Genomic DNA, 20,004 nt, shown 5'->3' on the forward strand with positions numbered 1-20,004 from the left:
GCTTCATTTTGTTTGATAAACTATCTTCAGCACAAAGTAGCTTTCATATTTATTGCTGAAAAATATTTGGAAGAGCCAGGTATGGTGGCATGTGCTTAAAATCTCAACTGTCTGGGAGATGAAAGCAGGAAGATTGAAAGTTCCAGCCCAACAGGGCAACTTAGTCAGTTAGCAAGATTTTGTCTCAAAATAAATAACAAAAAAAGGGAAAAAAGGAAGACCAGTGTTTATTTTAAATGTTCTTAAAGCATATTTGTATTTTTGTTCATCTTGCAGCCTCAGGGATTTAGAGATGCTATTGCCACCGAGTGTTCTTTGCAAACAGAAGGTTCATTGAATTTCCGGAAACGGTCACGAGATCCAGATGAAGAACAATAATCCCAAAAGTAATCTCAGAGTATGGAAATATATTTACATTGTAAAATTCACAGTGTGCAAGTAGTATAATCATTATTGTAAAATACAAAAATAAGCTGGGCATGGTGCTACACTCCTGTAATCCCAGCATTCAGGAGACTGAGGCAGGAGGATCATTGCAAGTTTGAAACCAAACTGGGCTACAAAGTGAGCTCAAGGCCAGCCAAGAATTCCATAGCAAGACCCTGTCTCAAAAAGACAAAATAAAAACACATTGCAGTGTGAACAAACAAATCAGGATTACATAAAATTAATAGAAAAAATAAGGAATATGATTTTCTGAAAAAGCTTTTCTAAAGCAGTTTTCTAAAATTAGAGTTTGCTGTATTTTCATTTTCAGTCACATTTAAGAGAGGTGATAAATATTCCAAATGTGGCAAGGTAATCTTATGTGGTCAATTTGAATTTACTATTCAGACCAGAAAAGTTCTTTGCCCGTTAGCCTAGATAATCCTAGGAATATATTTTTTTAATTCTTTTTCTTTTTTGCTGGTTTGTTTTTTGGTTTTTTTGAGTCAGGGTTTCCCTATGTAGTACAGGCTGGCCCTGAACTCACTATGTAGCCTAGGCTGGTCTTGAACTTGCAATGATCCTCCTGAGTGCTGGGCTTACAGGTGTGTGCCACCACAGCTATAGTAATTTATTATTTATGAGATACTTTTACATCATTTTATTTGGTCCTCCTAGCAACTCCGTAAGATAGAGGTGATAGGCTAGTCTGTTTTTCTTTTCTTTTTTTCTTTTTATTTTTTGTCTTTTTGAGATGGTCTCACTATGCAGTTCAGGCTGGCCTTGAGCTCACTTTGTAACCCAAGCTAGTCTCAAACACGCAATGATCCTTCTGCCTCGGCCTGCTGAATGCTGGGATTAGGCATGCACCACCATGCTCGGCTATGAATAAATATTTCAAATAAGATTTAGGGTAAATTTTGTTCTCAAGTAGTCAGATAAAAATAGTATTTCTGTTTGGTCATGCACAGGATGGCATTTTGGAGCACTTTTTAAAGTTATACTCTTGGTTTTTATTTTTACATTTTTGTGCTCATTTTGGCAGCACATATACTAAAAATATTGGTATATTTTTATTGTGGCAAAATAGTTTTAACAAAATTTGCCATTCAAATCATTTGTTAGTGTACAAAGTTAATGTTTATTGTATTCACAATGTTATGCAACCATTCCCACTTTTTTGTTTTGATTATTGGGAATCGAACTCAGAACCTCAGGCTTGCCACTGAGCTAAATCCCCAACCCCTACTATTTATTTTATTTTATTTTTTTTGAGTTAGCATCTCACTAGCTTGCCAAGTTGCTCAGGCTGCCTCAGCCACCAGGCCTTAATGCATTAATTTCTAAAACTTCATCATTCCAACCAGAAACATTAAGCAGTAACGCTCTGTTCTCTTTCTGCCCAGCCACTAATAATTTCTCATCTACTTCACATTTTTATGAATTTGCCTATTGTAATTCATATAGGTGGAAACATACAGTATCTTTTCTTTTGTGTCTGGATCATTTCACTTGGCATATTTCTAGTACATGTGCTGCTGAAATGAGCACTTATTTGGCATATTTGTAAAGTTCTTCTAAATTGTATCATATATAAGAAGTCCACTCCTTTTAATGTTTTTGTTGTTGGTGGTGTTGTTTTTGATAGGGGAGTTGAACTCAGGGTCTTGTACTTGTCAGGAAAGTGTTTTGCTGCTGAGCTATATCCCCTGCCCAGTCCATTCCTTTTAAAGGCTAAATATTCCATTTTATGCTTATACTACATTTCATTTATCTGTTCATCTGTGGATAGGCAATTGGGTTATTTTAAAGTGTTATTTGTGGGTTTTCTTTTTTTATACCGGGAATCAAACTCAGGACCTTGCATTTGCCAGGCAGGCACGGTGCCACTAAGTTATATCCCCAGCCCTGTTTTTGTTTTTTGAGACAGTCTCACTGCGTAGCCCAGACTGACCTCAAACTCATGATCCTCCTGCCCCATCTCCTGTATGCTAGGATTACAGGTATGATTGACCATACCCAGCTTTTTTTCCCCCTTCTTTTCTCAGAACTGGAAACAAAACCCAGGGACTTACAGGTGAATACTACAGAGCAAAGCTACATCCCTAGCTCTTTATATGTTATTGTGAAACTAGGTCTCATTTGCTGAGGCTGGCCTCACACTTGTAGTCCTCTTGCCTCAGCCTTCTGAGTAGCCAGGATTACAGACTTCTGCCACCATGCTCAGCTCTAAAGTTTTTTCTCTTGTTAGTAATATTCTGACTAAAATGTTTACAATTTGTGATAAAATTAGAGGTTTGGGAGTTTTTTTGTTGTTGTTTTTACAGTGGGAAAATTTTATTGAGGAGTAACAATGGGGACTAGGCATAGCTCCTGAGAGACAGGAGAGGTCTCAAATGGGTTGTCCCAAAACTAATGTGATAGAAAAATCTCAAGACAAGAGTTAGAAAGCCTCCATTCTAATTCTTGTTGTGAGATTAACAAGCCACATTAGTTCTGGCACCTTTATTTTCTTGTGTCATTATTTTATTTTTAAAACAAGATCAGACTACATGATTGCTTAAATCCATTGCTCCATGCTCACCTCGAGTGTGCAAAGTCAAGAATTTACTTAAAATGATCAGTTCTGAAAACAGTGAAATGTTTGACATTTATACATTTTTATTTTTAAGATCAATAATGCTAGGGTTCCCATTTTAAAACATTGCATTTCAGTTTTGAGACACACTGTTGAAATGTTCTGTTGCTTTAAAAAAAAAACCATTGAGTTGCAGAAGAGAGGCTGGCTGTTCATAATATGTATTTTTAGTTAACATCAGTGCCTAAATTTACTGTTACTGTTAAAATTTACAGAACATTTTGCTCCCTCAGAACTGATTTTGCTATAAAACATGTTGACGTGATTTCATGTATTTTTGACCGAAGTATATTCCTTTGCCTATTTTCCATTTTAGTTTACCATTAACATAGCCCTTTCTAAGTTTCATTCATCTGACTTTCAATATGTGTAGTAAGATGTGAGTTTTTAAATTAAAGACACTATTACCTGTGACTTAGGTGTAGTTTATTTTATGAGGACATCAAAGTTGGGCTCACTTAGAAGGGCTTGAGAATTCATGGAAATTATGTCTTGCCTATTTTCAAAATACAAAACTACAAGGTAAAAGACAAAAGTCACATATAGGAAAACTTACATCAAGAATTCATATAAATCAAGGCTCAAAGAAAAAACAAAGCTTGATTGATTATATAACAATTATTGCTATGTTCTTTTAAAAAAAAAGGTTAACCAGGCAAAGTTTTCGTACACCTGTAATCCTTGTCGTTGGGAAGGCAGAGGTTAGAGGATAACGAGTTCCAGTCCAGCCTTGACAACTTAGTGATTGAGACCTGGACTCAAAAAAAAAAGAGCTGGAGGTGTAGCTCCGTACAAAGACCCTGGGTCTAAGCCCTAATACTACCGCCCGTTTGTTTTTTTCTCCTGCTTTTTAAAAAAATTTGTGAACATTTATTCATTTATTTATTTTGCAGTACTTGGGATTGAATTCAAGTATTGAACTATAGGGCTGGGGATTTAGCTTAATGGCATAAGTGCCTGCCTGGCAAGAACAAGGTCATGAGTTCAATCCCCAGTGCCGTGAAAAAAGTATTGTGTGTCCCCTGCCCTTAGTTTTTGAGAGATGGTCGAGGTAGAATTTAAACTGAGACTCCTACTTTCGCCTCCCAGAGTACTAGTTGTATGTGACCATGCCTGATTGATTGATTGACTGATTGTCTTTTTGAGACAGTCTCATTATGCAATTCAGGCTGAACTTGAGCTCACTTAGTAGCCCAGGCTGGTCTCAAACTCAAAACAATCCTTCTGCTTCAGCCTCCTGAGTGCTGGGATTACAGATATGTGCCACCATACCTGGCTTTAATTTTTTTTAATTAAAGAATATTCATACAGGATTTAAATTTTAGAAACACTAGATTTTAAAAGTCGATGAAAATTATTTACCTTCTGTCACAATCATTCGTTTTCTTTATAGGAGGCAACAGTCATTAACAATTTTTGATAGGATCTTATAGAGCTATTCCATGTAGCTAAAATGTTACTTTTATCCAACACCTTCTTAAATAATACACACATACCGTTCAGCACCTTTTTATGTAAATACATGTAGAAATTTTTCAGTTAAATTGCTGTGGAGCATTCCATTGAATGAATGTACTGTTGTTTAATCACTCACATATTTAGGTTAATTCAGCCTTTAATGAAGATATAAAGAATTGATATGAATATATACATAAAAAACCATTTGAGTTTTTGCTGAATTGTTCCCCAGGAAGATTGCTAGCTTAGACCTTATGTGGTTTTTGAGAGTAGCTGTTTTTCAGTGCTCATGACATGTTATTTGGTTGTGGTTTTTTGGTTGTGGTTGTTTGTTTGTTTTTTGGTTTTGCCAGTTTATATTTTCTTAAGAAAATACATATTTTTGGTTGCATTAGACCATCTCAACTTGATGTCATTAAATATTTGAATTGTAATGAACTTTTTATCTGATTGCATGTGTATTAATTAACAATCTGTTGGTAATTAGATCTCCCAATTAAGGCCAGATCGATGCAGATGTCTCAATGGAGTTAATAGCTCTACTGTAAATTCTTATGTTGTTTGCCCTTGTGGTTTTTATATATTGGATTCTTACAGACTTGTTAGCACTAGTTAATATCCATCCATATAATTAAGTTTGGAACACACATTTCAGAGGTTTCAAGTTCAAGTTGCTGAACTTTATCCTAAATTCATAAACTAAATGTTGCTATGGTAGTTTAAAACAAATTCTTTGGGGCCTGGGGATTTAGCTCAGTGGCATAGGTGCCTACCTGCTAAGCGTGAGGTCATGAGTTTGATCCCTGGTACCAGGGGGGAAAAAAAAAAAAAACAAATTCTTTGGTACTTCTCCTGTCAGATGGGGTATGTTATGTCCTTTTCAGTCTAAAGAGACCTATTTATTTACTGCTTTAACCAATAAAGTACCATAGAAGTAATGATACTAATTTAAGAAATTAAGTTCTAAAAAACTATGTATCAAGTCTGGGGATATATCTCGGTGGTACAGCACCTGCCTAGCAAGTGGAAGGTCCTAAATTTGATTCCAGGTACCAAAAGAAAAACAAAAAAACTATCACTGAGTACTCACTTTTTTTGAGAAAGACTTGCTAGCCTTTTAGGCTAGCCTTGAACTTGTGCCTCCTGAATGCTAGGATTACAGGTGTGCACCACCCCGCCCAGCTGGAATACTCACTTTTGAAGCCCTTAGCCACCATGTAAGAAGTCTGCTAAGACCATCATGTTGAGTTATATGCAAGCGTTTCAGCAATACAGCCCTAACTCATCAACTACTAGCTTAGCAATACAGTGAAATTAGTATCAGGATAAATATTCACGTAATAGTCTTTCTTTACCCTTTCTGTCAATTTAAATGAAAAAAGCTTTATACATCTAGCTCAGTTAAATCTTTAGTTTTGTATCCCCAACTGGTATCTAGGGGCAACCTTTGATGCCTGCAAGTGAGACCCACCAGTTTGAGCCAAGAGCTGTGAAAAGTAGATTAGCTAGTTTGTTTTGCAGTAGTGATAACTGGCACAACCACATGAGAGCCTCTCTTGAGTGAGCTGCCACATCTTACCAAACCATATTCTTCAGGTGCATTCTTAGAATCTCAGACCTTATCTCATGCCTTTTTAGCTTCTTCTTTTCAACCTTATTCTCCCTGATACCATTCTTTCCTGTACTCTTCTTGGCTCACTGCCCAACTGATTCCAGCCTTTAATTTCTCTTCAGTCCATCTTGCATTCATCCGAAAGAATATTTGCAGTTAATTTTTCTTAAAACTTGTTTCTTTCCACTTTGATACTTGTTTCCCAATATTTGGAAAAAGTAATTACAATTTTATCTCCCTAGGTCTAATCTTAAAACATTGGTGCATAGGCTTAATACTTGAGTCATGAAATTAGCCAAGAATAGTGCCACATGCCTTTAATCCCAGCACTGAGGAGCCTGAGGAAAGAAGATTTCAAATTCAAGACCTACTTGGGCTACATAGTGAGTGAGTACAGGCTGATCTACATACCAAGCGTCTTATCTTCAAAAAAGAAAAAAAGTCATGAAATGGTGTGTATTTCCAGAGATAAAAAATTTAAGACTATTCAAATCTAAGGATATTTGAAAAATAATTTTATGTGTGAAAGGACTACATTTAATTTGTATACACATTTTGATTTTCTACCTTTATGCACATGATTGCATGTGTTATTTTAAGTATATAGAAGTTCATCAAGTGTTAATCCTTAGTTTTCAGAATTACTGGAAATCATGTGCTATATTGGTGCCAGATATGTCATTTATAGATCACTTTTTCATAAGGCAGCAAACCATTTCATATGCCCAGATCACCTCCTTTCTGGAAAAGCTGCATTGTGTCAGCATGGTTACCATGTGTGGTAATTGATAATGTCTGTGCCACTTGGCTTATTTCTACCCTGGTCCAACACAGCTATTCTACCACCTATGATTACCATATGTTACAGCACTCTAGGTTAATGGGATCATTTCCATCTTCCCTTCTAGTCACAAATGTCACCATGGCTCAATTCCATCAGCTCAACTGATAATAAAGTATTCAGTACTATCTAAGCATAGAAAATACCGTTATGAAGAGTTTTTATATGTAGTTACCTGTATCCTTTTTATTTAAAAGGTTTTTTATTTGTTTGTTTGTTTTTGAAAGGGTCTTGCTTTGTAGTTCAGGCTGTCCTTCAACTCATCATGTAGCCCAGGATAGCCTTCAAGTTGAGGTGATCCTCCTGCCTCAGTCTCCCAATTAGTATTATAGGTGTGTGTCACCATGCCCGGCTTCTTGTTTATTTTTTTAAAAAGCAGCTTTTATCATTTGTTTCTCTTTGTTTTTTCCTGATAAGGTTTTATTAAGTTGTCTCGGTTAGTCTTGAACTTTTGATTCTCCTGCGTCAGCCTCCCAGGGTGCTGAGCTAATAGGCCTGTACCTCCAGACTTAGCCATCTGGCTTTTTTTTGATGAATGCTTCAAGTTAGAAGTAGGCATCTGCTGACAAGAAGAAGGGTACGATCAATATTCTGGATTTTTACATGTGCTTATCCTAAGCAAATATAAAAAGATAATTAAAAATAAGATCATAATAAAAGTAAAAATTTTACCACTATGTGAAGCACTTTCTGTTTTTTGTAAAGTGAAGACTAGTAGCAAAATGTTGACGTCAGTTCACTCTAGAAAAGTCATTATACAAGGAATATGCCGCATGTTACCATTTATAGTACCATCATTAAATTATCATCAACCCCTACTTTAATCCTCTTTCGTATGGATGTCATAAAATAAGTCCAAAAATAATTTTGGTTGTTCAAAGAACTCTGCTAGGGAAAAAGATTGTTATTAATGGTTAAAACATGAAGAAAAATCAGAACCCATTTTAGAGACTTAATACTTCGCCTGTTAAAACTGGTAAAATTTACTGCATGTGGACCTTTTTGAAGTGAATTTTAATTTTGATGGCTTTTGACTGCAGCTACAATATGACCCTATAAGGCAGTGACAGAAAGAAATAAAAAATTATTATAGCAGTTATGTTTTGGCAGCAAATGAGGATGATTTAGAACTATATTGTTGATCTGGAAAGTAGAAGAGGAAGTTACTATTTGAAAACATTTCTATGTGCTCAACTTATTTAGCTCTCAGGTAGTCTTGTTCCCTGCTAGTCAGCTGGACAACGCAATCAGATTAATATTTTTAAGCTATTTATATAATCTATCCTTTAATTAAATTCCTTTTTCTTGTTTTGCTTTTGGTGGCACGAGGTATTGAACCCATAGCTTTGCATATGCTAGGCCAAGTGTCTTATCACTAATTTGTATGAGTGGCCTTCTGATTCAGTTTTTAAAATAGAAATTTACAACATTTTTTTTTTTAATATTGGCCTTGGGAATCGAACCCAAGGCCTTTTGACTGAGCTACATCCCCAGCCCATTATATTTTGTATTTTGAGACAAGGTCTTGCTAAATTATCCATACTGGTCTTAAACTTGTGATCCACTTACCTTACCCTCCCAGAGTGCTGGGCTTCTATGTGTGTGCCACCATGGGTGGCCAAAAAAATTTGTATTTATTTATGGTATTGGAAACCAAACTCAGGACCTCTCGCCAGGGAGCACTGAGCTATATCCCTGGCACTATTTATTTAGTTAAAAAAATACATATTTTTTTAGATTTTATTTTAACATTTATTATTAGACATACCCTAAACGTATGAGTAGATCTTGATTGATTTTATATATATAATTATGATTTCTTAAAAATATACTTCTGGGAGCTATGGTATTAGTTTTAAATCAATTTTTTTTTTTTTTTTTTTTTTACAATTAGCAGTGTCAAGCTGAGCATGGTGGTACAAGCCAATAATTCTAGCACTTAGAAGGCTGAGTCAAAAGCATCCCCATGGCTTTGAGACTATTCTGGGTTTGAGGCCATGCTGAACTATATGGTAAGATCCTGTCTCAACAAAACAAAAAACAGAAACAATTAGCAATGTCAAAATTGAGGGGAGTTTTTTTAGACAATACTTTCATTTTTGCCTAAAACATAAAACAAACATTTTAAAATAGTTGAAATATTCTAGATTTCTAAAACCAAGCTAACATTAACTGGAAATAGATTTGAAAGTTAAATATTTTTCTTAGTTTTAGTCATTAATTATCTACCAGATATTTTAGGTTTTAGCTTTTTTTTTTTCTACCGGGAATCAAATTCATGACCTCGAGCTTCACAGGCAGGCACTCATGCTGCTGAGCTAAATCCCCAGCCCTTATTTTAGCTATTTTTGAAAACTATTACAACTTTACTTTGTACTGGGAATTGAACTCAGTACCTCGTGCTTGCCAGGCAGGCCCTGTGCTGCTGAGCTATATCCAGCCCTAAAAGACTATTTTTTAAAAGCAAGTTTAAGTTTATAATAAAGTTGAGCAGAAAGGAAAGAATTCCCCATATATGTTCCCTCTCTTACCCCAGTTTTCCCTGTTATTTGCATTTTGCTTTAGTATGGCACGTTGGTTATAATTGATGACTCAGTATTGGAATCTTATTATTAACTAAAGCCCCCAGTTTCTGTTAGAATTCACTCTTGTACATTTTATGAGTATATTGACATGCACCCACCATTTGAGTAATACTAAATAGTTTTTACCACCCTAAAAATTCCCTATTCTTTGTGTATCCCTCCCTCCCAAACATTGGCAACGTATCCTTATTTTAGAAATAACACTAATGCTTCAAGTAAACTCAGTGTCCCAGGAGCATCTTTAGAGACCTAGATGTACTTTAACTTCACCTTAATCCATTTATAGTTGTATATAATCTACCTTATAGTTCCTTAATACATATTACCATATCCATCAGGATCTGGTTAAGAAAGTACAGAAGTGGGTCTGGGGATGTAGCTCAGTGGCACAGCACCTGCCTGGCAAGCACAAGGTCCAGAGTTTGATTCCGTTACCCCTCACCCCCCCAAAAAACTGAAAAACTTCCAATGGCTAAAGTGCAACAATTTGACAGAAAAAATAAAATACGTGGATTATGACCCAAAACATAAATATTCATGAGTCCAAACTAATATAAATAAGTGATTAAATATATTTTTTAAATACAGAAGTGATGGTTATGAAAGTGATGGAAGAGCTAAAAAGGAAGGATTATTTGGTTTCTAAAAGGAAGCTGCAAGTTGCTATCATACCTAAAGGACAAATATAGGAAGAAGATGTTTCTAGAGCTTGTGCCTACGTCACTGACCAAAGCTGGAATTGCAGTGGACACATTCAGAGGGAGCAAAGCTACAAATGAGACTTAGTAGACCTCAGCCCTGTGATAGGGAACAGTGCCTCAGCCAGACCCTGTCACAAAATAAATACAAAGCACTGGGGATGTAGCTTAATAGAAAAGACCCAGGATGAATCCCAAGTCCTGCAAAACAACAGCAGAAGAAAACTGTAAATGTCTGTGTACAAGTTTTTTTTTTTTTTTTTTAGCTTGGGTGCACATGTTGGACATGTTTTTTGTTTTTATGGGTAAGTATCTGAGAGAGGAGTTGCTAGGTCATCCAAGAAATTGCAAATGTAACAATTCTTTTAAATGTTGTAAATATTATCATGAATGTCCATGAAAGGACATGATCCGTTTTCTTAAAAGAGCCAGAGGTTAGAAGGACAGTATTTGTATTTTTATTTTTAAAACAGAACAGTGATACAGAATTTCATAACAACATGAAATTAACACTAAGTAATATATTGTGTATTGTTATCTTCACAGTAGTTGCTGAGATTACAAGATACAGGCATGAAAAAATGAATGTGAAAGCACTGTCCTTTTTGATGAACTAACAGATTAGTATAGTTACATATCATGTAAATATACATATACGAATAAATATACATATAAGGACATAGAAAAATCTTAGTAATGTTAAATATCACTGATACACCCTATACATAACTCGACTTATTTTAAAATAGGGGACTAAGGAGAGGAACTGAAAAGGAAAGCAAAGAGATAAAAAATGACTAAAAAGACTTGTCAAAGGAAAGGTTTAATTTGGCTCACATAAAAAGATGATATTAAAAAGAAAGACTTAATAATGGCAGAATCATCCTACACACCTGCACTGAATTTCTGTCAGCAACCTTCTGGCAAAGCTACTTTGTCAAATGGATTCGTTAGAATCTATATTGATCTTTGTGAAAGAATGTCTTTATTAATGTCAGCAAACATGCCTCATAGTAATGTAGAGATGTGGGCTTTTTCTTTTACTCTTAGAAGTAATGTTTTACCAACATAGATCATTTCCCTTTGATAATGTGGGTTGAGTCAGAAATTAATGTCACAAATAAATGTCATCTAGATGAGGGAGGCAACTACATTATGAAGTAGGAAGGTGTAGCTTGATGTGAATTGTTTGACAGCTATGTACTCTTGAACAAAATGTCAGCATGTCAAGTTCTGGGATATTAACCATTGTGCGAATGTAAAACTGTGGACATTTTGATTTGCAGCCTAAAAAGTTTTGTCAGTCTTTCTAAACTTGAAATGGAAATGAGCAGGTGTATTGAAAATAAAAACAAATGACTTTAAAGGCTTTCTTGGCATCTCATAGAGAAGTTGCTTTACACTGGTGATGTTTTAAGCAAAACACATAAATACATTTAGCATGTCTGGAAGCAGACTTACTGGGTCTTTCCATTTACCTTTGAGAAAAAAAGTTACACAACTCAATTGCATTACTCATGTACACTTTCTATCATATATTATTTAATCTCAAGTGAGGGAAGAGCATAGAACTATTTTACATGATGCCATAATGCACATTAGTGAGCTCAACTCACTTAATCTTAAAATAACAGTATCAGGTCAGGGATTTAGAATACAGTATTATATGAAAATAGTTGGTGCAGAGTTCTCCCTCTTCTGCCATTAATAACTGACTGAAAATGGTATTTCAGACCCTAAATTCAACTGAAACCTAGAAACACTAACTGGAGAGGATGGGGTAGATAATTTGAAAGAAGACATTTTTCAAAGAGAATCACTGTTTTGCTGAATTACATGTTGCCATGGACATGGCAGTATGCAATAATTTCATCTGAACAGCTGTATAACAACACAGCTTTACCCTAGTCCACCCCTCAGTGAGGTTTGGAAATAATAGGTTTGTGTGTAGTTTGGTAAAAAAAAAAAAATTAGAATCATTTTATTTCAGTTTCAACCTAAGAAGGAAAAAAAGATATGGGAGAGGATGAAAAGCAAATGAAATACTATAGAAAAAACCTACATGCAATACAGTATATATTTTATGGAGAAACTCAGGAGAGGAGTGTTGGTGTGATGGAGAACCAATGGGTGAAATTTACTGAATCTCAGACATGAGTAGAGTCCATGTTGCATCACTTGCTTGTGACCTTGAACAAAGTCATGGTATCTTTGGTATCTTTAAAGCTTCCTTCCCCCACTTGTAAAATAATCACATTGATAATATCTATCAAAAGGTTGTGGTAAAGTTGAAAGGGTTGAGAACAACTTGTAAACTACAAAGCCCTATACAAATAAGGCATTATGTGAACACAACACACTTCAGTTTTAAGAGGCAGAGGAGAGTTAAGGGGAAAGTGTGTAAAAGGTGTTGCGATTTAATTCTAACCAGGAATTTAATTCATGGAAGTTTTGAAAACTTAAAGCAAGTAGTTTATTCTTAATTTTTTTATTTCTTTGAGAAATGAGTTTAATCAAATGAGCGAACCTATGTAAAGGAACCTCCCTGCAGGTGTGTGTTTGGGGACTCCCCTCTTCTCAGCTATTTGTTCAATGAGTGTCATCAACAAAATCTATTCATAGTATGGTATCTTTCATCCTATACGTTATGAACAAATAAACTTAAGTCAATGGAATCAAGCGAGAACCAATAGTTTGACTGGGAGATACCTTCATAACGTTGAGACTAGGGTCTTCACCCAATAAAGACATTCAGAGTTGGAGAACAAGCATGTCCTGTGTCCTACGACTATGCAGACTCTAGGAGGACCCTGAAATTCTTAATTAGAACTGGTTGTCATGGCGACGGTCTCCAGGCAGCGTGGGTTGAGCTCTCCGCAGGGATAGAAGGTGGGCCGCCCGCTGGACCCTGCGCGCGCGCTCGCCACCAACTTTCCCTCTAGACCCGAGGGGCAGCGCGCTCTGCCCGGGGCCGCGCACGTCCGCCCTCGGTGGCGCGCACGCCTACGGGAGCCCTCTCCAAGCAACCTAGTGCTGATCGCTCTTGCTGGTGCGGCTGTTAACTACCGTAGCGGGAGCCCCAGGCTCAGAAGCAGCCCCCTCCCCTTCGTGGGCTTCCCCACCCTTTTCCCGGTCGGCCTCGGGGCATGAGCAGCGATGGCCGGCTGTGGCCCTGAGGAGAAAACTTACCGGCGCTTCCTGGAGCTATTCCTTGGCGAGTTTCGCGGACCGTGCGGCGGCGGCGACCCAGAGCCGGAACCCGAACCGGAGTGCGAGCCCGAGCCCGAACCCGAACTGGTAGCCACTGAGGCGGCAGAGGCTTCGATCGAGGAACCCGGAGAGGAGGCAGCCACGCTCGCTGCCACGGAGGAGGTAGAGCAAGAGCCAGACTCGGAGCCCGAAGAGGGGGCGGTGGAGGAGGCGGCGGCAGCGGCGGCCGAAGGCGAGGGGGAGGAGGAAGCAGCGGCGGCCCCGAGGCACTCGGCCGTGCCACCACCGCCGCAGCCCCAGCTGCCGCCGCTGCCCCCACTCCCGCGACCGCTGTCGGAGCGCATCACCCGTGAGGAGGTGGAGGGCGAGAGCCTGGACCTGTGCCTGCAGCAGCTCTACAAATAGTTAAGTAGCGGGGCTTGGCGGCGAGGGGTGGGGGGAGCGCTGTCCCCGTCGCGCTGGCCTCGGACTAGACCCTCTCGGCCCCTCAACTGCTGATGTGCTCTCTACTCCTCACCCCCGGACCTACCGCTCCTGGGGGCGCCTACGCCCGCCGTGGTCCTCGCGCCTCCTGCCCGGCCCTCCCGCGGGCCTCGGCCCTTTCTTCCCTCTTCCCGCTGGCCGCCCGCCACTTCCCACATCGTTTCCCGTTCCTGCCACGGAAGCTCTTTCCTCCCAGTCTTAAGATCTGTCTTTTTCCCTGTTCCCTTCTATTCTGGAGGTTTCCTCCCAATCTCCTTGGGTCTTTTCCTGGACTGGGTTCCTTGTCTGGCGGCATGGATGCGACCCCTTTCTAGACTGTGCTGAGATGCATCCTGCGTAATCGCAGCAGTGATAATACCAGCCCCATATCCTGAGGAAGAGAGACCCAACTAGGTTTTCTGCCAGGCGCTCAGTGTGCAAAGTGATCTCTTTAGACGGCTTAATGCAAAGGGGACTAGTATTTTAGTTGAGACGTTTGACCGCTCATAACTGAGGGAAGTGAAAAGGAATTGGGAGGGAAGGGTAAGTAAAATTTTTAGCAAGTAAACCTTCAGGTGAAAAGCCAGAGTCGGGTAATTCGTTAAAGTGGAAAGTAGGCTGCTTTGATCAAATTGCAATTAGGTGCAGTATTTTCAGTCCATTAAGTACATGGGGTGGGAGGTGGGGGAAAGCAGATGGCTTAGCTACATAGATGAAAGTCTAAAATAGAAAGGTCAAGACTTTGCCTTTCATCTCAGTTCTGGCTTTTATGAGCTTAAAATAGAAACGGTTTACAACTGCATGTCTTTCTAAATGGAATTGTTTAGAACTAATGACTGGAGAATAATAAGTCTAGAAAATATTGATAAACCTGAAAATCATCTGCTATTTAGCTAATACAGTAGTTGTAATGAAAGGTGTTACTCTGACCGCTCAGAAAGTTTACCTCTGCAAGATTCACTGCAATTAAGTTCAAAATTACTTCTGGGATTTTCTCAAAAGCCTAAATAAGTGAAAGGCCTGGAAAATAAAGCTGCTGTGTCTTCATCCACCCTAACAGACGTCCGAACAAATGATTCCCCTCTTAAAGCAGCGTCTTATCAAAATGAAAAAGCATTTAAACAATCTAATGCAGTGCTTTGGTGTCTCACTCTTTATTAGCTATCTAAAATTTTATGTAAAGTATAGTTCAGTTACCAAGAGAATAATGCTTTTTGGAAAATGTAAAAAGTAAAATGGCGTGTAATAACACCACCAGGGATAAACAGCCTTAGCGTTTTAGAATATTTCTCCTTAGTCTTTGCAAACTATCATAGAAAGGGCTTATGAAGTGTCATTTTTTTACATTATTTAAAGACATTAATGTGTTCTCCTTAAAATAAAATGGAAATATTTACACAAGCCAAGGAATTTATCTTAGCATCAGATGAATACTGTACTATTTTCACACAATTTTTTTTACCTCAACTAATGCAGTTATAGAATTCAAGGAACACAATTTAAACATTGGAGAATGTTCAAAAGAGGAAAGAAAGTCATTAGTTTGGTACAACCCTGTACATTTGCCATTAAATAAGATTGGTTTTTTTTAATGAAACCTATATAAAAATGATGGTAAGACAATGTGTTTTTTCATGTAAAAGAGAAACATTAATTTTGATGCTCATATAAATTGGAAAAATCATTCAAATGACAAAGTGTCATAAAGTGAAATTCAAAAATTTGAGTTTGAAATAAAATTAAAGTTAGAATACATGATTTCATCATAAGTCCAAGGTTTTATCTGCTGACTTCATATAAAATCAGAAATTTCAGACTTGTACAGATACCATTTATGTATTTTTATTCAGATATAACATGGCTGGCTTGTTTTTGTCAGGTAACTTTAACCAATCTTAGCTGGTCAAAAAAGTTTTCAAAGGTATACTTTGACTCTTTTAATTTTTATTTTATTTGTAAGAGAACATCTGAATTAGTTTGGAAGAATTAATACTGGAAACCTGTGGAGATAGATCATTTGTCCAAAAATTTCATTTTATAAATTCAGAAAAGACATGAAAGTGATTCCAATATTTTTCAGAATAATCTCTGAACCGCAATACTGATATAGTTGTAATATTGCTTTCTTAAATTTCCTGGGAAATACTCAGAAATAATTCTTTTTTTTTTTTTTCGTTTTTGTTTTATCGGTACCGGGAATGGAACTCACGACTGCCTGTTTACAAGGCAGGTGCTTATGCCGCTGAGCTGAATCTCCAGCCCAGAAATAATTCTTAATACAAATATGTATGCTGGAATTGCTTGTGTAGGGGAAATGATTTTTCCCCCTAAATAGTTTTGCAAATACCCATCAGTCTGTTTATTTTGGGAGTTATTAATAATCCTAAAAATTGTCAGTGAGCATGGTGATGCATGTCTGTAATCCTGGGACTTGAGAAAAATGTAAAAATCAAACAACATAGAACAGAATAGAACTAGGAGGTTTACTTGTGAGTTTGAGGCTAGCCTGCACTACATGAGTGAGTTCAGGACCAGCCTGCACTACATAATGAGACCCTGCCTTAAAAAAAAAAAATTGTCTGGGGCTGGGGATTTAGCTCAGCGGCATAAGCACCTGCCTTGCAAGCAGGCGATCATGAGTTCAATCCCCGGTACCGATAAAAATGAAAAAAAAAAAAAAAAAAATGTCATACTTGGGTTGGGAAAGTGTTTGAGCAATGTAAGACCTGAGCCCCATACCCATACAACACACATAAATTGTCATGCCTGTCAAATGGTGCTAAAATTCCTGAAATTGGGCAAAAAACAACACTGTATTTAATAATAGTTTTATGTAAGTTCTCTTTCTAATGTAGTTTTTTTATCAGTGTTTCAGAAATATATATGGCTGTTCAATGATATACTGACTTAAAATTTTACTTTGTTTGCTGGAGGGGAAATTCAGTGGTACAGTACTGCCTAAATTTTTTTTAACTAAAAAAATGTAGTTACATTTTCTCAATATTTTGGAATAGGAACAGCTTTGCTTTTTTAATTTTTTTTTTTAACTATGTAGTTTAGGCTAGTCTTGAACTCACTTTGTAGTCCAGGCTTGGTCTTAAACTCAAGTAAGTTCTCTTGCCTATCCTTCTTGGGTGGATGAGATTGGCCAGGAATAGCAGGTTTAAAATAAACAGTTATTAAGTTGTTTCTTTGGCTTTTTGTTTTGTTTCTTTTGATTTTTTGAGTCAGGGTCTCACTCTATAGTTTAGGCTGCCCTTAGACTCCTCCCTTAGACTTCAGCGTAGCTGAGATTGCAGACCTGTGCCATCATGCCTGGGCAGGATTGTTTTTTTTTCTTTTTGTGGGACGGAGGATTGAACCCCAGGGCAAGAACAGGTGTGCAAATGTTCTACTACCGAGCTATCTCCCTATCCTAATTATCAAAGCTTACATGAAAAAAGTTATAATTGACAATTTAAAAGTTTTTCAAGCAAATTAGTGAGACTTTATCTCAAAAAATAAAAAGGGCAAGAGAGATCCTGTGTTTCAATCACTAGTGCCACACACACACACACACACACACACACACACACAAATTAGGGTAAAAGTTTTTGCTTCTCTACTTTTAAATGGGACACTTATATAGGCCTCTGCTACAAAAAACGTGTAACACTTTCAAAGAATAAAACGTCAAAAATTCCTTTGAATGAAGGAGACCTTTGGGGCCAGGGATATAACTCAGCACGGCACAAGTGCCTGCCTGACAAGTGCGAGGTCCTGAACTCGATTTCCAGTACAAAAAAAAGAGCTGTTGCGGACTGTGATTTTTTTCCTCAGGTGCTGGTGATTGAACCCAGAGACTTCCTTATGCTAGAAGAGCATAAGCTCTTCTGTAGAACTGAGTTACAACCTTAGCCCTATAAATACTTTTTATGGAACCACAATTTCATTTCAGTCTATTAACTCTCAGTAATCAATGCAATAGTTTAGAACTATTTTGAATTTCCTACTTTCCTACTTGTTAATAAAAATTAAGTGATTTGGAATCTTCAGCTGGTACTAGAAAAATGACCTATGTTTTACTCTTTCTTCTAAATTTAAATGTCTCTCAAGAGATTAAAATACTTGTGATGACATAATCTTAGGATTTCTGAGGTTGATGTGAGAGACTGAAAAAGTGGAAGTGGAGCTGGGGATGGTAGCTTATGACTGTAATTGCTGCATTCGGGGAGTTAAAATAGGAGGATCACTGTGGATTTGATACCAGCATAGGTGGCATACACAGTGAGTTTAAGGACAACCTGGACTATAGGGACATACACACATACAAAAGAAGTAGTCAGATATTTTGTAGCTTTCAAATAAAAATATATAACTGATTTTACAGGTATTGTGAATATAGAGGTACTTGTGAAAGTTTGCAGATCAGTACTGTAGGTTTTTTAAAAAATATTCTTTATACAATACTGGGGCTAAATCAGTTTTAATCTAGAAGAAACATACTCTGAAATCTTTTTTAGAGCTCTGTGTCGTCACATTTTCAGAGCAGTTGTTTCCTCAGTTATTCATTTAGTGTGGGATGGGCTTCCCAAGGGGAGACAGATATCCCAGCAGGCTGGCAAAGTTAAGTAGCTCCAGATGGTTTGCAGTAGTATTGAGGATGGCACTTTAAAAATGACTTGGAAAAGAAAACCATTGGTTATAGATACTTATATTTTAGTTACGTTGAATCCTGTGAATCATGAATGACTGGGATAGGTCATAAAATCATTAAGCTTTGTCTTAGTTTTACATATATACATGAAAAATTATGTATGTATAAATCACATGTATCACTCATTTTTAAATTAAACTTTTTTGTGAATTGTGCTCTGTATTCCCAGCTTCTGGGGAGGCTGAGGCAAGACAATTCTAAATTCAAGGCCAAGGTGGGCAATTTAGAAAAAGTCTCCCGACTCCCCTCTCCTCCAGTCCTGCCTCTCTCCCTCCTCCAACCAAAAGCTGATGTTCTTTCTAGTTGGTCCATCCCTACTTCTCTTGTCGCCTCTCACTCATCATACTTCTGCCTTGGAAATACCTCATGTCTCTACATTCCCATTGCCACTGTCATCTCTTGTCAATTATAGTATATATATATATAATTATACTACTAATTCTCTTAATTCATTAAAAAAGGTTCATGTTGACATTGTTTGGACAATGAAATGCCTATATCTTAGAGTAATTAATGTAAAGATAACAATATGCAATGCATTAACCATTGTTACTCTCCTATTTTGTTTTGAAATTGGGGGGGGGGTTCTTTAAAAAAAAAGACTGCCCTTTGGTTGGGGGATATAGCTTAGTGACAAAACCCTTCCACAGTGTGGGGTTAGGGGAGCTCAATCCCCAATATGGGTTGGGAATCATCCTCTCTGACACCAACTGCACCCCCATTCCACCCTCAGATTTGATATTACATTAAAAATACAGAGCTCACTGAAAGCTATTACATTCATGGTTATGGTTTTATAGGGCCAGGCTACAAACTAGAACCAAAGGAAAAGATAGATAAGGTGCAGTTTAGGAAGCCTGCAGTTATGAGGTTTTCCTTGCCCTCAATATTGTGTTACCTTCCTAGAATGAACACATGTGGTGCAGAAAGGATTGCCAATCCAAGAAACTCACCTCCGTGTCAGGATCCAGAGTTTTTGTTGAAATTCCTGATTGTTGTCCTCATGACTGAACTTAGCTCCTAGTACTTTATTCCCCAGCAGGCAGGCTGATACCATGTGGTTTAAAGGGATAACCATAATAACAAAAATGTTTCTATTACTCCAGAAACTTAGTTCTCTTCTACGATTTAGGAACGAAATTCAGAGCTCTTTTCAGTCAAGCCCAAATTGTTTACTACATATTTTACCTCGGCTATCTCTCATTTAGCTTCCAGATGAAATCCAAAAGTAAGGTTCCTCATCAACCATATCTCTGGAATCACTAATCACACACTCTAACCGCCTCTATACCTCTGAAAACTGCACTTCATCTCTACTAGGCCAGAAATATGTAGAAATATGTTATCCCACCTCTGCACCTTCACACATAGAACACTG

The 20,004-nt window shown here is 37.5% G+C and overlaps 2 protein-coding genes across 5 annotated transcripts in view; both read left to right on the top strand.

Moving 5' to 3' along the window:
* Window positions 1-11,627, top strand: part of Rad51c (RAD51 paralog C) — a 45,015-nt gene extending 33,388 nt beyond the window's left edge. For 2 of the 4 annotated variants that reach the window (XM_063250864.1, XM_013152000.3), the window contains one exon: window positions 277-5,077. In XM_063250864.1, the coding sequence (XP_063106934.1) occupies window positions 277-378 (102 nt within the window). In that variant the 3' untranslated portion in view covers window positions 379-5,077. Of the gene's footprint in view, window positions 1-276; window positions 5,078-6,376 lie in introns of those variants that run through there. The other 2 variants (XM_063250862.1, XM_063250863.1) reach the window with 2 other exon arrangements.
* Window positions 11,628-13,186: 1,559 nt separating this feature from the next.
* Window positions 13,187-20,004, top strand: part of Ppm1e (protein phosphatase, Mg2+/Mn2+ dependent 1E) — a 157,585-nt gene continuing 150,767 nt past the window's right edge. The window contains exon 1 of the mRNA XM_003469446.5: window positions 13,187-13,872. Coding sequence (XP_003469494.2) covers window positions 13,415-13,872 — 458 coding nt within the window. The 5' untranslated portion in view covers window positions 13,187-13,414. The remainder of the gene's footprint in view (window positions 13,873-20,004) is intronic.

The sequence above is a fragment of the Cavia porcellus genome, unplaced genomic scaffold (genome assembly GCF_034190915.1).
Source record: "Cavia porcellus strain 051 isolate PalLab524CR breed Dunkin Hartley unplaced genomic scaffold, mCavPor4.1 scaffold_6, whole genome shotgun sequence".
Lineage (NCBI taxonomy): Eukaryota > Metazoa > Chordata > Mammalia > Rodentia > Caviidae > Cavia > Cavia porcellus.